Source organism: Salmo trutta, chromosome 2 (genome assembly GCF_901001165.1).
Source record: "Salmo trutta chromosome 2, fSalTru1.1, whole genome shotgun sequence".
Classification (NCBI taxonomy): Eukaryota; Metazoa; Chordata; class Actinopteri; order Salmoniformes; family Salmonidae; genus Salmo; species Salmo trutta.
The window spans coordinates 41,763,872-41,785,943 of record NC_042958.1 but is presented as its reverse complement, the minus strand read 5'-3'; the positions used below and the strand labels follow the sequence as shown (position 1 = coordinate 41,785,943).

General features: G+C 39.5%; 1 protein-coding gene across 1 annotated transcript in view; it reads left to right on the top strand.

The window, feature by feature from the left end:
- Window positions 1-22,072, top strand: part of vit (vitrin) — a gene marked incomplete in the record, with an annotated part of 88,944 nt that overhangs the window by 34,637 nt on the left and 32,235 nt on the right. The window contains 2 exon segments of the mRNA XM_029702161.1: window positions 5,194-5,268; window positions 7,295-7,357. Of these exon segments, the coding sequence (XP_029558021.1) occupies window positions 5,194-5,268; window positions 7,295-7,357 (138 nt within the window).

Below are 22,072 nucleotides of genomic sequence, written 5' to 3'. Positions count from 1 at the left end.
ATGGATGATATAACAGTGACTGGTTTTATATGGGATGTTTTAAAGTGACTAGTTTTATATGGGATGTTTTACAGTGACTAGTTGTATATGGGATGTATATAACAGTGACTGGTTTTATATGGGATGTTTTAAAGTGACTAGTATTATATGGGATGTTTTACAGTGACTAGTTTTAAATGGGATGTTTTACAGTGACTAGTTTTATATGGTATGTATATAACAGTGACTGGTTTTATATGGGTTGTTAAAGTGACTAGTTTTATATGGGATGTTTTACAGTGACTAGTTTTATATGGAATGTATATAACAGTGGCTAGTTTTAAATGGGGTGTATTTAACAGTGGCTAGTTTATATGGTATGTATATAACAGTGGCTAGTTTTATATGGGATGTATATAACAGTGGCTTTATATGGGATGTATATAACTGTGGCTAGTTTATATGGGATGTTTTACAGTGGCTAGATTTATATGGGATGTGTATAACAGTGGCTAGTTTTATATGGGATGTTTATAACAGTGGCTAGTTTTATATGGGATGTATATAACAGTGGCTAGTTTTTTATGTGATGTATATAACAGTGGCTAGTTTTATATGGGATGTATATAACAGTGGCTAGTTTTATATGGGATGTATATAACAGTGACTAGTTTTATATGGGATGTATATAACAGTGGCTAGTTTTATATGGGATGTTTATAACAGTGACTAGTTTTATATGGGATGTTTTACAGTGACTAGTTTTATATGGGATGTATATAACAGTGACTGGTTTTATATGGGATGTTTTAAAGTGACTAGTATTATATGGGATGTTTTACAGTGACTAGTTTTAAATGGGATGTTTTACAGTGACTAGTTTTATATGGTATGTATATAACAGTGACTGGTTTTATATGGGATGTTAAAGTGACTAGTTTTATATGGGATGTTTTACAGTGACTAGTTTTATATGGGATGTATATAACAGTGGCTAGTTTTATATGGGATGTATATAACAGTGGCTAGTTTTATATGGGATGTATATAACAGTGGCTAGTTTTATATGGGATGTATATAACAGTGACTAGTTTTATATGGGATGTATATAACAGTGGCTAGTTTTATATGGGATGTTTATAACAGTGACTAGTTTTATATGGGATGTATATAACAGTGGCTTTATATGGGATGTATATAACTGTGGCTAGTTTATATGGGATGTTTTACAGTGGCTAGATTTATATGGGATGTGTATAACAGTGGCTAGTTTTATATGGGATGTTTATAACAGTGGCTAGTTTTATATGGGATGTATATAACAGTGGCTAGTTTTTTATGTGATGTATATAACAGTGGCTAGTTTTATATGGGATGTATATAACAGTGGCTAGTTTTATATGGGATGTATATAACAGTGACTAGTTTTATATGGGATGTATATAACAGTGGCTAGTTTTATATGGGATGTTTATAACAGTGACTAGTTTTATATGGGATGTATATAACAGTGACTGGTTTTATATGGGATGTTTTAAAGTGACTAGTATTATATGGGATGTTTTACAGTGACTAGTTTTATATGGGATGTTTTACAGTGACTAGTTTTATATGGGATGTATATAACAGTGACTGGTTTTATATGGGATGTTTTAAAGTGACTAGTTTTATATGGGATGTTTTACAGTGACTAGTTGTATATGGGATGTATATAACAGTGACTGGTTTTATATGGGATGTTTTAAAGTGACTAGTATTATATGGGATGTTTTACAGTGACTAGTTTTAAATGGGATGTTTTACTGTGACTAGTTTTATATGGTATGTATATAACAGTGACTGGTTTTATATGGGATGTTAAAGTGACTAGTTTTATATGGGATGTTTTACAGTGACTAGTTTTATATGGAATGTATATAACAGTGGCTAGTTTTAAATGGGGTGTATATAACAGTGGCTAGTTTTATATGGTATGTATATAACAGTGGCTAGTTTTATATGGGATGTATATAACAGTGGCTAGTTTTATATGGGATGTATATAACAGTGACTAGCTTTTTATGGGATGTATATAACAGTGGCTAGTTTTTTATGGGATGTTTATAACAGTGGCTAGTTTTTTATGGGATGTATATAACAGTGGCTAGTTTTATATGGGATGTATATAACAGTGGCTTTATATGGGATGTATATAACTGTGGCTTTATATGGGATGTATATAACTGTGGCTAGTTTATATGGGATGTTTTACAGTGGCTAGATTTATATGGGATGTATACAACAGTGGCTAGTTTTATATGGGATGTATATAACAGTGGCTAGTTTTATATGGGATGTATATAACAGTGGCTAGTTTTATATGGGATGTTTATAACAGTGGCTAGTTTTTTATGGGATGTATATAACAGTGGCTAGTTTTATATGGGATGTATATAACAGTGGCTAGTTTTATATGGGATGTTTATAACAGTGACTAGTTTTATATGGGATGTATATAACAGTGGCTTTATATGGGATGTATATAACTGTGGCTAGTTTATATGGGATGTTTTACAGTGGCTAGATTTATATGGGATGTGTATAACAGTGGCTAGTTTTATATGGGATGTTTATAACAGTGGCTAGTTTTATATGGGATGTATATAACAGTGGCTAGTTTTTTATGTGATGTATATAACAGTGGCTAGTTTTTTATGTGATGTATATAACAGTGGCTAGTTTTATATGGGATGTATATAACAGTGGCTAGTTTTATATGGGATGTATATAACAGTGACTAGTTTTATATGGGATGTATATAACAGTGGCTAGTTTTATATGGGATGTTTATAACAGTGACTAGTTTTATATGGGATGTTTTACAGTGACTAGTTTTATATGGGATGTATATAACAGTGACTGGTTTTATATGGGATGTTTTAAAGTGACTAGTATTATATGGGATGTTTTACAGTGACTAGTTTTAAATGGGATGTTTTACAGTGACTAGTTTTATATGGTATGTATATAACAGTGACTGGTTTTATATGGGATGTTAAAGTGACTAGTTTTATATGGGATGTTTTACAGTGACTAGTTTTATATGGGATGTATATAACAGTGGCTAGTTTTATATGGGATGTATATAACAGTGGCTAGTTTTATATGGGATGTATATAACAGTGGCTAGTTTTATATGGGATGTATATAACAGTGACTAGTTTTATATGGGATGTATATAACAGTGGCTAGTTTTATATGGGATGTTTATAACAGTGACTAGTTTTATATGGGATGTATATAACAGTGGCTTTATATGGGATGTATATAACTGTGGCTAGTTTATATGGGATGTTTTACAGTGGCTAGATTTATATGGGATGTGTATAACAGTGGCTAGTTTTATATGGGATGTTTATAACAGTGGCTAGTTTTATATGGGATGTTTATAACAGTGGCTAGTTTTATATGGGATGTTTATAACAGTGGCTAGTTTTATATGGGATGTATATAACAGTGGCTAGTTTTTTATGTGATGTATATAACAGTGGCTAGTTTTATATGGGATGTATATAACAGTGGCTAGTTTTATATGGGATGTATATAACAGTGACTAGTTTTATATGGGATGTATATAACAGTGGCTAGTTTTATATGGGATGTTTATAACAGTGACTAGTTTTATATGGGATGTATATAACAGTGACTGGTTTTATATGGGATGTTTTAAAGTGACTAGTATTATATGGGATGTTTTACAGTGACTAGTTTTATATGGGATGTTTTACAGTGACTAGTTTTATATGGGATGTATATAACAGTGACTGGTTTTATATGGGATGTTTTAAAGTGACTAGTTTTATATGGGATGTTTTACAGTGACTAGTTGTATATGGGATGTATATAACAGTGACTGGTTTTATATGGGATGTTTTAAAGTGACTAGTATTATATGGGATGTTTTACAGTGACTAGTTTTAAATGGGATGTTTTACAGTGACTAGTTTTATATGGTATGTATATAACAGTGACTGGTTTTATATGGGATGTTAAAGTGACTAGTTTTATATGGGATGTTTTACAGTGACTAGTTTTATATGGAATGTATATAACAGTGGCTAGTTTTATATGGGATGTATATAACAGTGGCTAGTTTTATATGGGATGTATATAACAGTGGCTAGATTTATATGGGATGTATATAACAGTGACTAGTTTTATATGGGATGTATATAACAGTGGCTAGTTTTATATGGGATGTTTATAACAGTGACTAGTTTTATATGGGATGTATATAACAGTGGCTTTATATGGGATGTATTTAACATTGGCTAGTTTTATATGGGATGTATATAACATTGGCTAGTTTTATATGGGATGTATATAACATTGGCTAGTTTTATATGGGATGTATATAACATTGGCTAGTTTTATATGGGATGTATATAACATTTGCTAGTTTTATATGGGATGTATATAACATTGGCTAGTTTTATATGGGATGTATATAACATTGGCTAGTTTTATATGGGATGTATATAACATTGGCTAGTTTTATATGGGATGTATATAACATTGGCTAGTTTTATATGGGATGTATATAACATTGGCTAGTTTTATATGGGATGTATATAACATTGGCTAGCTTTATATATTGTTTTATATGGGCTGTTTTCTTTATGTTTTTATATGGGCTGTTTTCTTTATGTTTTATGACGGCTGTTTTCTTAATGTTTTATATGGGCTGTTTTCTTATGGTTTTTATATCGTCTGTTTTCTAAATGTTTTAAATGGGATGTTTTCTTAATGTTTTTATTAGACATAGAGCATAGCTTTAGTTGTTCAATGTAGCCTCATTATTTAATGTATATTCTAAAGGTTTCTCTGTCTGTTATTGCTACATTGTTATCTGATGGGAATGGACAGCACATGCCATTATGTCCATTTCTTTGAAATACAACTATGCATCCTAAATAGCACCATATCCCCTATATAGTGCACTACTTAGGGAATAGGGCGCTATTTGGGATGCAGACAATCTCTCTCTCTATATATATACATACATACATACATACATACATACATACATACATACATACATACATACATACATACATACATACATACATACATACATACATACATACATACATACATACATACATACATACATACATATATATATATATATGATTCAGTCCCTGACGTTGTCTCTGCTGGTATTGCTGCGTACAGGTCTAAGGAGACCAGAGGCTGCTGGGTCTCCTACCATCAGGAGACAACCAGCCCCCGGCCACCACTCCGGGACAGGTCAGAGCTCAACCCTCAACCCACCCTAACCCCAACCCTAGACACTCCCCTTCCCCCAGACTAGACACAGGTAGTGAGACCGGAGGCAGCAGGGAGACACCCCCAATGCTAGGACACAACCAGCCTTAAACCCGCCGTCACACCCCCACAACTCACCCTATGCTAGGACACAGCCAGCCCTAAACCTGCCGTGACACCAACACATCAATCAATCATTTGATTTAGAAAGCCCTTAACAGTAACTCAGCCTTGGGGCCTTCCTGGGTTATAGGGAGGGGCCTCCCTGGGTTATAGGGAGGGGCCTCCCTGGGTTATAGGTAGAGGCCTCCCTGGGTTATAGGTAGAGGCCTCCCTGGGTTATAGGTAGAGGCCTCCCTGGGTTATAGGTAGGGGCCTCCCTTCGTTATAGGTAGGGGCCTCCCTGGGTTTTAGGTAGGGGCCTCCCTGGGTTATGAGGTTATTAGGTAGGGGCTTCCCTGGGTTATAGGTAGGGGCCACCCTGGGTTATAGGTAGAGGCCTCCCTGCATTATAGGTAGGGGCCTCCCTGGGTTATAGGTAGGGGCCTCCCTGAGTTATAGTTAGTGGCCTCCCTGAGTTATAGGTAGGGGCCTCCCTGGGTTATGAGGTTATTAGGTAGGGGCCTCCCTGGGTTATAGGTAGGGGCCACCCTGGGTTATAGGTAGGGGCCACCCTGGGTTATGAGGTTATTAGGTTGGGGCCTGATTACATACTCAAAATGGCTAGAAACAAATAACTTTCTTCTGAAACTTGTCAGTCTGTTCTTGTTCCCACTATTCTAGTTAGTGCCAGTTTGCGCTGTTCTGTGATGGGAATAGAACACAGCGTTGTACGAGATCTTCAGTTTCTTTGCAATTTCTCTCATGGAAAAGCCTTCATTTCTCAGAACAAGAATAGACTGACGAGTTTCAGAAGAAAGTTCTTTGTTTCCGGCCATTATGAGCCTGTAATTGAACATACAAATGCTGATGCTCCAGATACTCAACTAGTCTAAAGAAGGCCTGTTTTATTGCTTCTTTAATCAGAACAACAGTTTTCAGCTGTGCTAACATAATTGCAAAAGGGTTTTCTAATGATCAATTAGCCTTTTAAAATGATAAACTTGGATAAGCTAACACAACGTGCCATTGGAACACAAGAGTGATGGTTGCTGATAATGGACCTCTGTACGCCTATGTAGATATTCCATTAAAAATCTGCCGTTTCCAGCTACAATAGCCATTTACAACATTAACAATGTCTACACTGTATTTCTGATCAATTTGATGTTATTTTAATGGACAAAAAAATGTGTTTTTCTTTCAAAAACAAGGACATTTCTAAGTGACCCCAAACTTTCGAACCGTAGTGTATGTTAACATTGCCAAAGCTGGTGAAATAGATAATAAACAAAAGTGAAATAAACAATACAAATTAACAGTAAACATTACACTAACTAAATGTTCCAAAAGAATAAATAAAGAGATCTCTCTCTCTCTCTCTCTCTCTCTCTCTCTCTCTCTCTCTCTCTCTCTCTCTCTCCTCTCTCTCTCTCTCCTCTCTCTCTCTCTCTCTCTCTCTCTCTCTCTCTCTCTCTCTCTCTCTCTCTCTCTCTCTCTCTCTCTCTCTCTCTCTCTCTCTCTCTCTCTCTCTCTCTCTCTCTCTCTCTCTCTCTCTCTCTCTCTCTCTCTCTCTCTCTCTCTCTCTCTCTCTCTCTCTCTCTCTCTCTCTCTCTCTCTCTCTCTCTCTCTCTCTCTCTCTCTCTCTCTCTCTCTCTCTCTCTCTCTCTCTCTCTCTCTCTCTCTCTCTCTCTCTCTCTCTCTCTCTCTCTCTCTCTCTCTCTCTCTCTCTCTCTCTCTCTCTCTCTCTCTCTCTCTCTCTCTCTCTCTCTCTCTCTCTCTCTCTCTCTCTCTCTCTCTCTCTCTCTCTCTCTCTCTCTCTCTCTCTCTCTCCTCTCTCTCTCTCTCTCTCTCTCTCTCTCTCTCTCTCTCTCTCTCTCTCTCTCTCTCTCTCTCTCTCTCTCTCTAGCTTTCAACCGAGTTGTACAGATGGTCCCAGCAGAGAGGAACCAGCAGCAACAGAACAGCCCCGGTAAGTGTGTGCAGCCACCTTGCTGTCATTACTCACAACTTTTGAGGAATCTTGTTGCACTTAATATATCTGAGTACGGTTACTTAAAGTGAGTTTGTATTGATTAATCAAACTGAATTGCTGGGACCACTCTCTTTTTCTAATGACCCTTGCACATTACACACACACATCAATACACACACACACACACACACACACACACACACCACTACACAGATCAGCACACACATCAATATAAACACATACATTAATACACACACATCAACACACACACACACACATCATCAATACACACACACACATCAATACAAACACACACATCAATAAACACACACACATCAATATATATTACAAAACAAACTTCATCCTAGAGTTATATATCACAAATCATCCTTCAGATAAATGTTATACAACACAAAACAATTTTCGACTTAGTGTTATTCATCACAGAACAAACTTTAACCTAGTGTTATATATCACAAAACATCCTTCAACCTAGTGTTATATATCACAAAACATCCTTCAACCTAGTGTTATATATCACAAAACATCCTTCAACCTAGTGTTATATATCACAAAACATCCTTCAACCTAGTGTTATATATCACAAAACATCCTTCAACCTAGTGTTATATATCACAAAACAACCTTCAACCTAGTGTTATATATCACAGAACATCCTTCAACCTAGTGTTTTATATCACAAAACAACCTAGTGTTATATATCATAAATCACCCTTCAACCTAATGTTATATATCACAAAACAACCTTCAATCTGGTGTTATATATCACAAAACATCCTTCAACCTAGTGTTATATATCACAAATCATAATTCAAATAAGTGTTATATAACACAAAACAATTTTCGACTTAGTGTTTTACATCACAGAACAAACTTTAACCTAGTGTTATATATCACAAAATATCCTTCAACCTAGTGTTATACATCACAAAACATCCTTCAACCTAGTGTTATATCACAAAACATCCTAGTGTTATATATCACAAAACAACCTAGTGTTATATATCACAAAACATCCTTCAACCTAGTGTTATCAGCCTGATGGCCTTGAGAAATAAGCTGTTTTTCAGTCTCTCGGTCCCCGCTTTGATGCCCCTGTACTGACCTCGCCTTCTGGATGATAACGGGATGAACAGGCAGTGGCTTGGGTGGTTGTTGTCCTTGATTATCTTTTTGGCCTTCCTGTGACATCGGGTGATGTTGGTGTCCTGGAGGGCAGGTAGTTTGCCCCCGGTGATGCGTTGTGCAGATCTCACTACCCTCTGGAGAGCCTTACGGTTGTGGGCGGAGCAGTTGCCGTACCAGGCAGTGATACAGCCCGACAGGATGCTTTCAATTGTGCATCTGTAAAAGTTTGTGAGTGTTTTCGGTGACAAGCCAAATTTCTTCAGCCTCCTGAGGTTGAAGAGGTGCTGTTGCGCCTTCTTCACCATGCTATCTGTGTGGGTGGACCATTTCAGTTTGTCCGTGATGTGTACGCCGAGGAACTTAAAACTTCCCACCTTCTCCACTACTGTCCCGTCGATGTGGATAGGGGGCTACTCCCTCTGCTGTTTCCTGAAGTCCGCGATCATCTAATTGGTTTTGTAGACATTGAGTGTGAGGTTATTTTCCTGACACCACACTCCGAGGGCCCTCACCGTCTCCTAGTTGTTGGTAATCAAGCCTACCACTGTAGTGTCGTCTAGTGTTATATATCACAAAACAGCCTTCAACATAGTGTTATATATCACAAAAGAATGTTTTACCTGGAGTTTTATATCACAAAACAGCCTGCAACCTAGTGTTTTTTTATGATACATATCCATACACGCATGCATGCATATACATACACATTTATACACACACACCTATATACCTATATAGACATACATATACACACCTATATAGACATACACATATAGACATATATACACACACATACCTATATAGACATACACATATATACACACACATACCTATATAGACATACATATACACATATTTTTTACATTTTAGTCATTTAGCAGACACTCTTATCCAGAGCGACTTACAGTACAATTTGGACATTTTCACGGTTTAGCGGTTTAGACATTAATGGCTGTGTGTTGTGTTATTTTGAGGGGACAGCAAATTTACACTGTTATACAAGCTGTACACTCACTACTTTACATTGTAGCAAATTGTCATTTCTTCAGTGTTGTCACATGAAAAGATATATTCAAATATTTAAAAAAATGTGAGGGGTGTACTCACTTTTGTGAGATACTGTATATAGACATACATATCCACATATTTACATACACATACCTATATAGACATACATATACACATATATACATACACATACCTATACAGACATATATACATAAACATACCTATATAGACATACATACACATATATACATACACATACCTATATAGATATACATATATATACGTACACATACCTATATAGACATACATATACACATATTTACATACACATACCTATACAGACATACATATAGACATATATACATAAACATACCTATATAAACATACATACACATATATACATACACATACCTATATAGATATACATATATATACGTACACATACCTATATAGACATACATATACACATATTTACATACACATACCTATATAGATATACATATACACATATATACACACACATACCTATATAGACACACCTATACACATATATACACACACATACCTATATAGAGACATACATATACACATACCTATATAGACATACATATACACATATTTGCGTACACATACCTATATAGACATACATATACACATATTTACATACACATACCTATATAGATATACATATACACATACACATACCTATATAGATATACATATACACATATATACATACACATACCTATATAGACATACATATACACATATATACGTACACATACCTATATAGACATACATATACACATATATACGTACACATACCTATATAGACATACATATACACATATATACATACACATACCTATATAGATATACATATACACATACATATACACATACACATACCTATATAGACATACATATACACATATATACGTATACATACCTATATAGACATACATATACACATATTTACATACACATACCTATATAGATATACATATACACATATATACATACACATACCTATATAGACATACATATATACACACACATACCTATATAGACACACCTATACACATATATACACACACATACCTATATAGAGACATACATATACACATATATACATACACATACCTATATAGACATACATATACACATATTTGCGTACACATACCTATATAGACATACATATACACATATTTACATACACATACCTATATAGATATACATATACACATACACATACCTATATAGATATACATATACACATATATACATACACATACCTATATAGACATACATATACACATATATACGTACACATACCTATATAGACATACATATACACATATATACACACACATACCTATATACATATACATACCTATATAGACATACATATTCACATATATACGTACACATACCTATATAGATATACATATACACATACACATACCTATATAGACATACATATACACATATATACGTACACATACCTATATAGGCATACATATACACACATTTACATACACATACCTATATAGATATACATACACACATATATACAGTGGGGGGAAAAGTATTTGATCCCCTGCTGATTTTGTGCGTTTGCCCACTGATAAAGAAAGATCAGCCAATAATTTTAATGGTAGGTTTATTTGAACAGTGAGAGACAGAATAACAACAAAAATATCCAGAAAAACGCATGTCAAAAATGTTAAAAATTGATTTGCATTTTAATGAGGGAATAAGTATTTGACCCCCTGTCACGCTTGTCGTCGTAGAGAGAATGGGACCAAAGCGCAGCGGGTTGCGTGCTCAACATATTTATTATACAAAAATATATGCGAACACCACGGAAAAACAATAAACAAACTAACGACAGGAACAGAGAAGCAGGCTCAACAAAAGCAGTGCTCTCAAACAACTACCCACGAAATACTAAGACAAACACACCCTACTATATAGGACTCCCAATCAAAGGCAACTCAACACACCTGCCTTCAATTGTGAGTCCAACCCCAATCAACTAGACACGTCCTGACCAAACTACAATAACCAAATATACTCTATACTGGTCAGGACGTGACAGTACCACCCCCCCCCCCCCCCCCCCCAAAGGTGCAGACCCCGGAATGCACCTACACAAAACACAGAAAAACCCCAAAACAACCAGAAAAATCCACTAAACAAAAAGGGAGGGAAGGGAGGGTGGCTGCCGTCAACGACGGCACAGTGCTACACCCTCCTCCCCAACCCACCTATATGGGAGGCGGCTCAGGTGTGGGACGTGGACTCTGCTCCATCCCTGACGTAGTTCACTTAAGTGGCACCCCTGACCTCGACCCTGGCTGCGCCCGGCTGGCGGGCGGCGATGAATGCGCCCGGCTGGCTGACGACCCTTTCTGCGCCCGGCTGGCGGGCCACTCTGGCAGATCCGGCACGGCGGGCCACTCTGGCAGCTCCGGACAGGCGGGCCGCTCTGGCAGCTCCGGGCAGACGGGCCGCTCTGGCAGCTCCGGGCAGACGGGCCGCTCTGGCAGCTCCGGGCAGACGGGCCGCTCTGGCAGCTCCGGGCAGACGGGCCGCTCTGGCAGCTCCGGGCAGACGGGCCGCTCTGGCAGCTCCGGACCGACGGGCCGCTCTGGCAGCTCCGGACCGACGGGCCGCTCTGGCAGCTCCGGACCGACGGGCCGCTCTGGCAGCTCCGGACCGACGGGCCGCTCTGGCAGCTCCGGACCGACGGGCCGCTCTGGCAGCTCCTGACAGGCGGGGGGCTCTGGCAGCTCCTGACTAGCGGGCGGCTCTGGCAGCTCCTGACTAGCGGGCGGCTCTGGCAGCTCCTGACTAGCGGGCGGCTCTGGCAGCTCCTGACTAACGGGCGGCTCTGGCAGCTCCTGACTAACGGGCGGCTCTGGCAGCTCCTGACTGGCGGGCGGCTCTGACGGAGACACGCACCTCAAGGCTCGTGCGTGTAGCAGGGAACACTGGACCGTAGAGGCGCACTGGCGGTCTTGAGCGCAGGACTGGCATCACCCCTACTGGCTGGATGCCCACTTTCCCCTGGCACATGCGGGGCGCTGGTACTGCGCGTACTGGCCTGAAAATGCTCGGCCTCGCCACCGTACCCATCACCCCAAAGCACGGGACCTGTCCAGTTCGTCTCTGCCTAAAAAGGGTACGGGGAGCTGGCCTGGGGCTCCATCCTCGCCCCGCCAAACTGCCCTTGTGCCCCCACAAAAAAAATTCTTGGGGCTGCCTCTCGGGCTCCTATACCAGCCGTGTTCCCCGGTCCTCGCCAGATTTCCTCCGCTGCTTGGTCCTGTTGTGGTGGGTAGTTCTGTCATGCTTGTCGTCGTAGAGAGAATGGGACCAAAGCGCAGCGGGTTTATTATACAAAAATGCGAACACCACGGAAAAACAATAAACAAACTAACGACAGGAACAGAGAAGCAGGCTCAACAAAAGCAGTGCTCTCAAACAACTACCCACGAAAAACAAAGACAAACACACCCTACTATATAGGACTCCCAATCAAAGGCAACTCAACACACCTGCCTTCAATTGAGAGTCCAACCCCAATCAACTAGAGATAGAAACACAGACATAGACCAGTGACAAACCCCATAATACATACATCAACTACCCTCTGCCACGTCCTGACCAAACTACAATAACCAAATATACTATATACTGGTCAGGACGTGACACCCCCTCTCAATCAGAAAGATTTCTGGCTCCCAGGTGACTTTTATACAGGTAACGAGCTGAGATTAAGAGCACACTCTTAAAGGGAGTGCTCCTAACCGCAGCTTGTTGCCTGTATAAAAGACACCTGTCCACAGAAGCAATCAATCAATCAGATTCCAAACTCTCCACCATGGCCAAGACCAAAGAGCTCTCCAAGAATGTCAGGGACGAGATTGTAGACCTACACAAGGCTGGAATGGGCTATAAGACCATCGCCAAGCAGCTTGGTGAGAAGGTGACAACATTTGGTGCGATTATTCGCAAATGGAAGAAACACAAAAGAACTGTCAATATCCCTCGGCCTGGGGCTCCATGCAAGATCTCACCTCGTGGGGTTGCTATGATCATGAGAACAATGAGGAATCAGCCCAGAACTACACGGGGGGATCTTGTCAATGATCTCAAGGCAGCTGGGACCATAGTCACCAAGAAAACAATTGGTAACACACTATGCCGTGAAGGACTGAAATCCTGCAGTTCCCGCAAGGTCCCCCTGCTCAAGAATACATATACATGCCCGTCTGAAGTTTGCCAGTGAACATCTGAATGATTCAGAGGACAACTGGTGAAAGTGTTGTGGTCAGATGAGACCAAAATGGAGCTCTTTGACATCAACTCAACTCGCCGTGTTTGGAGGAGGAGGAATGCTGCCTATGACCCCAAGGACACCATCTCCACCGTCAAACATGGAGGTGGAAACATTACGCTTTGGGGGTGTTTTTCTGCTAAGGGGACAGGACAACTTCACCGCATCAAAGGGACGATGGACGAGGCCATGTACGTCAAATCTTGGGTGAGAACCTCCTTCCCTCAGCCAGGGCATTGAAAATGGGTCGTGGATGGGTATTCCAGCATGACAATGACCCAAAACACACAGCCAAGGCAACAAAGGAGTGGCTCAAGAAGAAGCCCATTAAGGTCCTGGAGTGGCCTAGCCAGTCTTGGTGGCCAACTACAAGAAACGTCTGACCTCTGTGATTGCCAACAAGGGTTTTGCCACCAAGTACTTCGTCATGTTTTGCAGAGGGGTCAAATACTTACTTCCTCCATTAAAACGCAAATCATTTTATAACATTTTTGACATGCCTTTTTCTGGATTTTTTTGTTGTTATTCTGTCTCACTGTTCAAATAAACCTACCGTTAAAATTATAGACTGATCATTTCTTTGTAAGTGGGCAAACGTACAAAATCAGCAGGGAATCAAATACTTTTTTCCCCCCACTGTACATATACATACATATACACATACACATACCTATATAGACATACATATACACATATATACATACACATACCTATATAGACATACACATATATACATACACATACCTATATAGATATAAATACTTTTTTTTAGAATATACCTTTATTATTCCCCGTAAACCCTACCACCCTTCCCCCAACTGGAGTAAACCAATAAACACTTAGGCTTCTACCTTCAGTTTATATATCTTATACACATTTTATAGACACAGTCTATTTTACAATAGTTATATTTTGTTTGTTTTTAGTCCTTCCTCTATTTCTGATGTCCATTCTATTTGTAACTGTGCTATTTCACAAAAGTTCTGAACCTATATATATATTTTACAGACCCCGTATGTTTTACATTGGTTATCTTGTTATTGGTCCCATCCTTCAGCTCCATTCAACCCCTCCCATCTATCTCTCAACATCATACATTTTGGATTTCTGTTTGCCATATATTTTCCAACTGTGCAGTGATGCTTCACAAAATTATTGAACCTTTCTATTCTCATAGCTTCTACAGATTGTAAATTTAAAAATAAACATTTTTGCTAAAATAATTATTGTATTGTTGATTGATTGACTATGGCTTTTCAAATTACCCAGTAGTGCTATCTGCAGTGTTAGTTCTAGGTAAATGTTGCAATTCTTCTGCCATTCCTGGACCTGTGACCAAAAACAAGCTACATATGGACAGTACCAATATAAATGATCTAATGACTGCCTCCTCACAGCAAAATCTGCAGAGCTGGGAAGATTGTATCCCCCATATATATATATATATATATATATATATATATATATAACATTCTATTGGTGGCAAGAATTTTGTATAGTAATTTAAATTGAAAAATTCGAAGTTTTGAATCCGGCGTTGTTTTGCGTATCAATTCATAAATCATGTGCCATGCAATGGGTTCATCGAAAATCTCTTCCCAACTATTTTGCAATTTATATGGCACAGCTGTCAATGTTTTGGTCCTTAAATGAAATTGGTATATGTTTTTATTTATCACACTTTTCTTTAACCATTTATGTTCTTTAATACAGGGCCGACATACAAGTTCCTTACTTTTTTCCCCTTCTACTTGCCTCTTCCATTTTTGTGATAATGCTGCAATTAATTGGTTGTAATTTTGAGTAGAGCAGACATTTCCATATGTCTGTGTTAGCTATATGTGTGACATAACTCCACCTGTCCTAGTTATGATATCATTCACAAAAATTATACCTTTTTTAAAAATTTCTTCAAAAAATATATATTTTTTATTAATTTGTATATTTGAGTTTAACCATTTGTTATATTATTTGTTCTGTCTTTTCAGGTGGATTAAACTGAAATTGCAACCAACTTTGTAAGGATTGTTGAAAAATAACGATATTTTGTAGATTATTTCCTTTTCAAACAACCAAAATTGAGCAGGTGTAATCTGAATAAAGGGGAAAAGGCCCTTCTTGAACATAGGATGAGACATTCTTACCAATTTACTAGAGAACTAGTTTGGATTTAAGTATAACTTTTGTATGCCTGATGCCTTTAGTGAGAGGTCTAATGCTTTAATATTTAATAATTTCTGCCCTCCGAATTCATATTCGTTATATAAATAGGCCCTTTTAATTTTGTCTGGCTCGCCGTTCCAAATAAAATGGAATATTTTTTGTTCATATAATTTAAAAAGCAGGTCACTAGGTGCAGGCAAAACCATAAGCAAATAGATAAACTGTGATATGACTAAAGAGTTAATCAGGGTGATTTTTCCACAAATAGACAGGTATTTTCCTTTCCATGGTAGCAAGATCTTATCTATTTTTGCTTTCTATAAAAATGTATTGGAGTCAGATCATTTCTTTCTTTTGGGATTTGTATACCGTGTATGTCCACATCTCCGTCAGACCATTTAATTGGTAAACTACACAGCAATGTAAAATTAGCATTTTTTGTGATCCAATACGTAATCATAATCATAATTTATCATAATTTGGTTTTAATCCAGAGAGGATAGCAAAGTATCTATAACCTCTATGAGGCCGTGGAGAGATTATAATTGTGGTTTTAAATGAAAACATGAATCATCAGCGTACAATCACGGATTTCTAATCCCTTAATATTATTGTTTGATCTAATTTTAACAGCTAACATTTCGATGGCAATAATAAATAGATATGCCGATAGTGGACAACCTTGTTTTACTCCTCTAGATAGTTTAAAACATTCTGAGATGTAGCCATTATTTACTATTTTACAACTAGGGTTACTATACATAATTTTAACCCATTTTATAAGAGATTCCCCAAAATTAAAATATTCTAGGGATTTATATATAAACTCCAGTCGTACTTTATCAAAAGCCTTTTCAAAATCAGCTATGAAAACCAGGCCTGGTGTCCCATATATTTCATAGTATTCTATTGTTTCCAGTACTTGTCTTATATTATCTCCAATGTATCGTCCATGTAAAAAATCCTGTCTGATTAGCATGAATAATATCTGAAAATACTTTTTTAATTCAATGCGCCAAGCATTTTGCTAGGATTTTTGCATCACAACACCGAAGTGTAAGAGGTCTCCAATTTTTTAAATGGACTGGATCTTTATATATACCATTTGGGTCCTGCTTCAGTAATAATGATATCAGACCTTCTTGTTGCATGTCTGATAATCTACCCTTTATATAGGAGTGGTTAAAACATGCTAATAATGGTCCTCTGAGTATATAAAAAAAAGTTTTGTATACTTCCACTGGTATGACATCTAGCCCTGGAGTTTTCCCATCCTTAAAGGCCCCAATTGCATCAAGAAGTTCCTCCTCTGTAATTTGGCCTTCACATGAGTCTTTCTGTACAGATGTTAATATTACATTATTATTAGGGAAAAAATCCATACAATTAGTTTCAGTTAGTGGAGATTGAGGAGACTGTCACGAAAACATTCTTAAAGTACTTTACTTCCTCTTTCAAAATATCATTCGGTGAATCATGCGTGACTCCATCATTTGTAACAAGTTTTAATAAAATAGATAGCATTTCTATTCTGAAGATTGAAAAATAATTTTGTGCATTTCTCCCCATATCCATCCAGTTCACTTTAATGTTTATAATATATTACACTGGATCTTTCTTGAATAAGTTCCTACATTTCTTTTAGTTTTTCCTCTAACTAATTCTGAGCCTCTATGGTCCAGTTTTTATTGCTATCTAACTGTACCGTTAGTCCTTCAATTTCCTTTGCTAATATGGACTCTTTTGATCTAAATTGCTTTTGTTTTATAGATGCGTACTGAATTGCATGGCCTCTAAAGGCACACTTAAAAGTGTCCCATACAATAAGGGGATCTGCTGTACCTATGTTATGTCTGAAAAAGTCAGTTATAAATTATTCTGTCCTAGTTCTAAACAATTTATCATCTAGTAGGCTTTGATTAAATTTCCAATATCCTCGCCCACTTGGAAATTCTGTAAAAGTAATATATATGCCAATTATGTGATGATCCGACCGCATTCTGTCCACTATCAACACTTTTTTAACTTTTGGTGCCAGAGAGAATGGCATAAGAAAATAGTCAAGACGGCTAGCTTGATTAAGCCTCCGCCATGTATATCTCACTAGGTCAGGATATTTAAGTCTCCATATATCCACTAATTCCAATATATCCATGACATTCATGATTTCCTAAAGTGCCTGAAGGATGATAATTTGTAGTGTGATTTCCTTTCCGGTCCATAGAGGTATTTAAGACCGTATTAAAATCTCCCACCATAATAATAGAGTCTAGTGTTGCTTGTAGAGTTGATAAATTCTTATATATATTTTCAAAGAAGCTTGGATCATCATTATTTGGGCTGTATAGGTTAATAAGCCATATCTGTTTATTGTCTACACGATACACTTGACTTCTGGGAAGTGCAGCGTTTACCAGAAGATTTATCGCACAATCCCCCTGTCGATGGGGTGGTAATTGAGTCGCCTTCTAGAGCCAAATCGGCATATTCTGGGGGGATGCACACGGTGGAGACCAGGTCTGGACTTTTCACCATGGTAGCACCAATGGAAACCCCTACACACCTTCCCGAGCACTCTCGCAACCACCCCGTGAGAGCCCTCTGTTGCCATGAAATGGTGGGGTCATGACGAGCTAACCAGGGACGGCCTAGTACCACGGGAAATGCAGGAGAGTCAATAACAAAGAGACTGATTCTCTCCTCGTGACCCCCCTGCGTCATCATGGCCAGGGAGATGGTGGCTTCCCTGATTAGCCCGGACCCTAATGGTCGACTATCCAGAGCGTGTACCGGGAAAGGTCTAACCACAGGAATAATGGGGATCCCTAAACTAATGGCGAACGCTCTGTCGATAAAATTCCCAGCCGCGCCTGAATCGACGAGTGCCTTATGCTGGGAATGCGGGGAAAACAAACAGGTACAAACAAGTGGACAACAGAGGACTCTGGATGAGAGTGGTGCAGACTCACCTGGGTGACGCCAGAGTGCTCCGCCTGCTGCCTCAACTCCCAGAGGGACCAACCCTGCACCGACCGGCAGTGTGCCCTCTGTGGCCACAGATGGTGCATGTGAAGGCCCCTCCTCCAGCCTCCCTAAGCGCAGCCCCTCCCAGCTCCATGGGCACTGGAGCGGGGGTGCTGGAAGATGGAACCGACAGAGCCCTCTCTGGATGTCCGCGGTTGACCAGCAGGTTATCCAACCAAATGGACATATCCACCAGTTGGTCAAAAGTGATGGTGGCACCCCTGCAGGCCAACTCCCGTCGGACGTCCTCGGGCAGGCTGCATCGGTAGTGGTCGATAAGGGCCCTGTCGTTCCATCCTGCTCTGCCAGCCAGGGTCCGGAATTCCAGGGCGAACTCCTGGGCACTCCTCGTCCCATGCCTCAAGTGGAAGAGCTGTTCCCCCGCCGCTCTACCCTCGGGTGGATGGTCGAAGACGGCCCGGAAGCGGCGGGTGAACTCCTCAAAGTGGTCCAACGCCGCGTCTCCTTCTCCCCACATGGCGTTTGCCCACTCCAGAGCTCTCCCCGAGAGGCATGAGACGAGGGCGGACACTCTCTCTTTTCCCGAGGGAGCTGGGTGAACGGTGGTCAGGTATAGGTCCAGCTGTAATAGGAACCCCTGGCACCGTGCTGCCGTCCCATCATACTCCCTGGGAAGGGAGAGACGCATCCCACTGGGACTGGATTCAGGATGGACGGGTAGAGGTAACCCCGGTTGTGCTGGTCGAGGCGCTGGAGAGACTTCCTGTCTCTCCCAGCAGTCCATGGTCTGGACAATGTGATCCATCATGGCACCGAGATGTTGCAGCATTGCCGAGTGTGCCCGGACGCGCTCCTCGACTCCTCTGACCGGGGTACCTGCTCCTGCTGACTCAATGGGTGGTGTGGAATTCTGTCAAGGTTGTGCGCTACTGGTGGAGAAGTCAGGTGCAGGAGAGCAGAGAGTTGTGAACAGGCGCACACTTTATTAAGGCAGAGGCAATAAAACAGACAGACGTCACTGTGCCAAAACCTCCAGCCAAAGGTAAAAAGTGCAAGGCGCGAAACAGTCACAAAAATAAGCAAATGTTTAACAATTAAACATCCTTCGTAAAATACCACGGAATACAGGGGAAAAACCAGCCTGGCGCGTAACACGAAACACGTAACAAAAACAATTCCATTCAAAGACCTGGGGGGAACAGAGGACTAAATGCATGCAGTGTGATTAGGGAATGTAAACCAGGTGTGCAGGGAACAAGACAAAACAAATGGAACAATGGAAAAATGGAGCGGCGATGGCTAGAAAGCCGGTGACTTCGACCGCCGAACGAACAAGGAGAGGAGCCGACTTCGGCGGAAGTACCATGATATTTGCATTGCTACTAAGTAAACCTCCAATTGGTCCCCACTATTCCACCATCTAAAAGCCCTCCTCATCCCGAGTTGGGTTGTCATCCCAATGCCCGGCAGACCACCCCCGACCCCCCGTATCCCATAGCCCTGAAAAGACTGGGATCCATCCTTTGAAAAGAGCACACAGTGCCATTTACAGAACAGAAGTAGATCAACCGCCAATTGCATTTCCATCACCCTCACCTCGATTTGGATTATATATAGCCATCAAAATATATATAAATATTTTAAGAATCCTGTTGCTTATTTCCCATAATTAGCTACTAATATTTGTAGTAATGTAGGAAATTTATGAAAAGGATTTTACCTCTCACCAGTCTCGCCATTATCAAAATTACAAGCAATTATTATATTAGCAAACAATTGTTGTGAATCATCCTATATTGTCCCTAACAACTTTTACTCCTTCTCAACAGTTGTGGGATACACACATACACCCACACACTCATACACACTCAACCCTTTCCCCCACACAACCAACGGGTCACATTCTCAACAGTTGCACCATCCCAGAGCCCAACTCAAGAAAGGTTTTGATTTACAAATGCATATACAGTTGCAGCTGTATGAGAAGGCCTGCAAGACCGTGCATAGAAAATGGGCAGAAATGGAGAGATTTTATTAACCATTGTCACGTCCTAGATGATGGAGGTCAAATGTACCCCTAGTGTTCAACAATCACAAAACAATCTTCAACGTGGTGTTATATATCACAAAACAACCTTCAACCTAGTGTTGTATATCACAAAACAACCTTCAACCCAGGGGCGAAAATCTGATATCAACTTTGGAGGGGACAATTACATGACATTTTCTCAAGAGCAATTCCTGAGGGGGACACCAAAAGTAGTGCTGTAACACATAGCTTACATTGTAATATGGTAAATGTATATTGAGGAACCAAAGAAATAAGGTGTTTGCCGTACTCCTAACTACCGGTACCCAAAACTACACAACTAATCACAACAGCAATACCATTGCCTTTAACAAATCTTAGTTCAGTCACCAGTTTAAGTTGAGAGTGGGGGTATCCATGGCATTTTCCAATTATGTTCCTATTTTACAAGTAAAAAAAATTGAGAACCTTTCATAATGTTGCCAAACAAAGACTCAACAAACTTACCTGAGACTCCCTATCTCTGCCAGTCTGTCCCTGCATATCTGTCCCCAACTCTGCTGTCTGTGTGCCATCTGTTGCCTGCTCTGCTTAATGACATCATTGTGAAACATTCCCATTAGCATTTCACTTCTTTCTTATGAACATTTTATCAACTAGTCTGAAATATTAGGCTACTAGGGTTCTTACTTTGCGTTTTGGTGTACTGAAAAATACTCTGATGTCCGTCTTTTTTCTGCCATTTTTCTACCTGGCTGGCTACACACACACAGTGTGTAGGTTATTTACAGTAGGAGATGGGCTTCTATCATCTTATCTTCTATCATTCTATATGGGCTTCGATCTAAAAGGTAGCTAGCAAATGTGAAACGGATTGCAGTGACAAGAGTTGACAGCTGTATGAGTTCACCATTTACACAACATATGCTGCAACCTTTTGTAATTTTAATCGTTTGTTTCATATTGGCTGGCTTCCAACAATAGCTGAATTTGCAAAGCTAGCGAGCACCAATTCAGTGGTGTTTGCTATAAT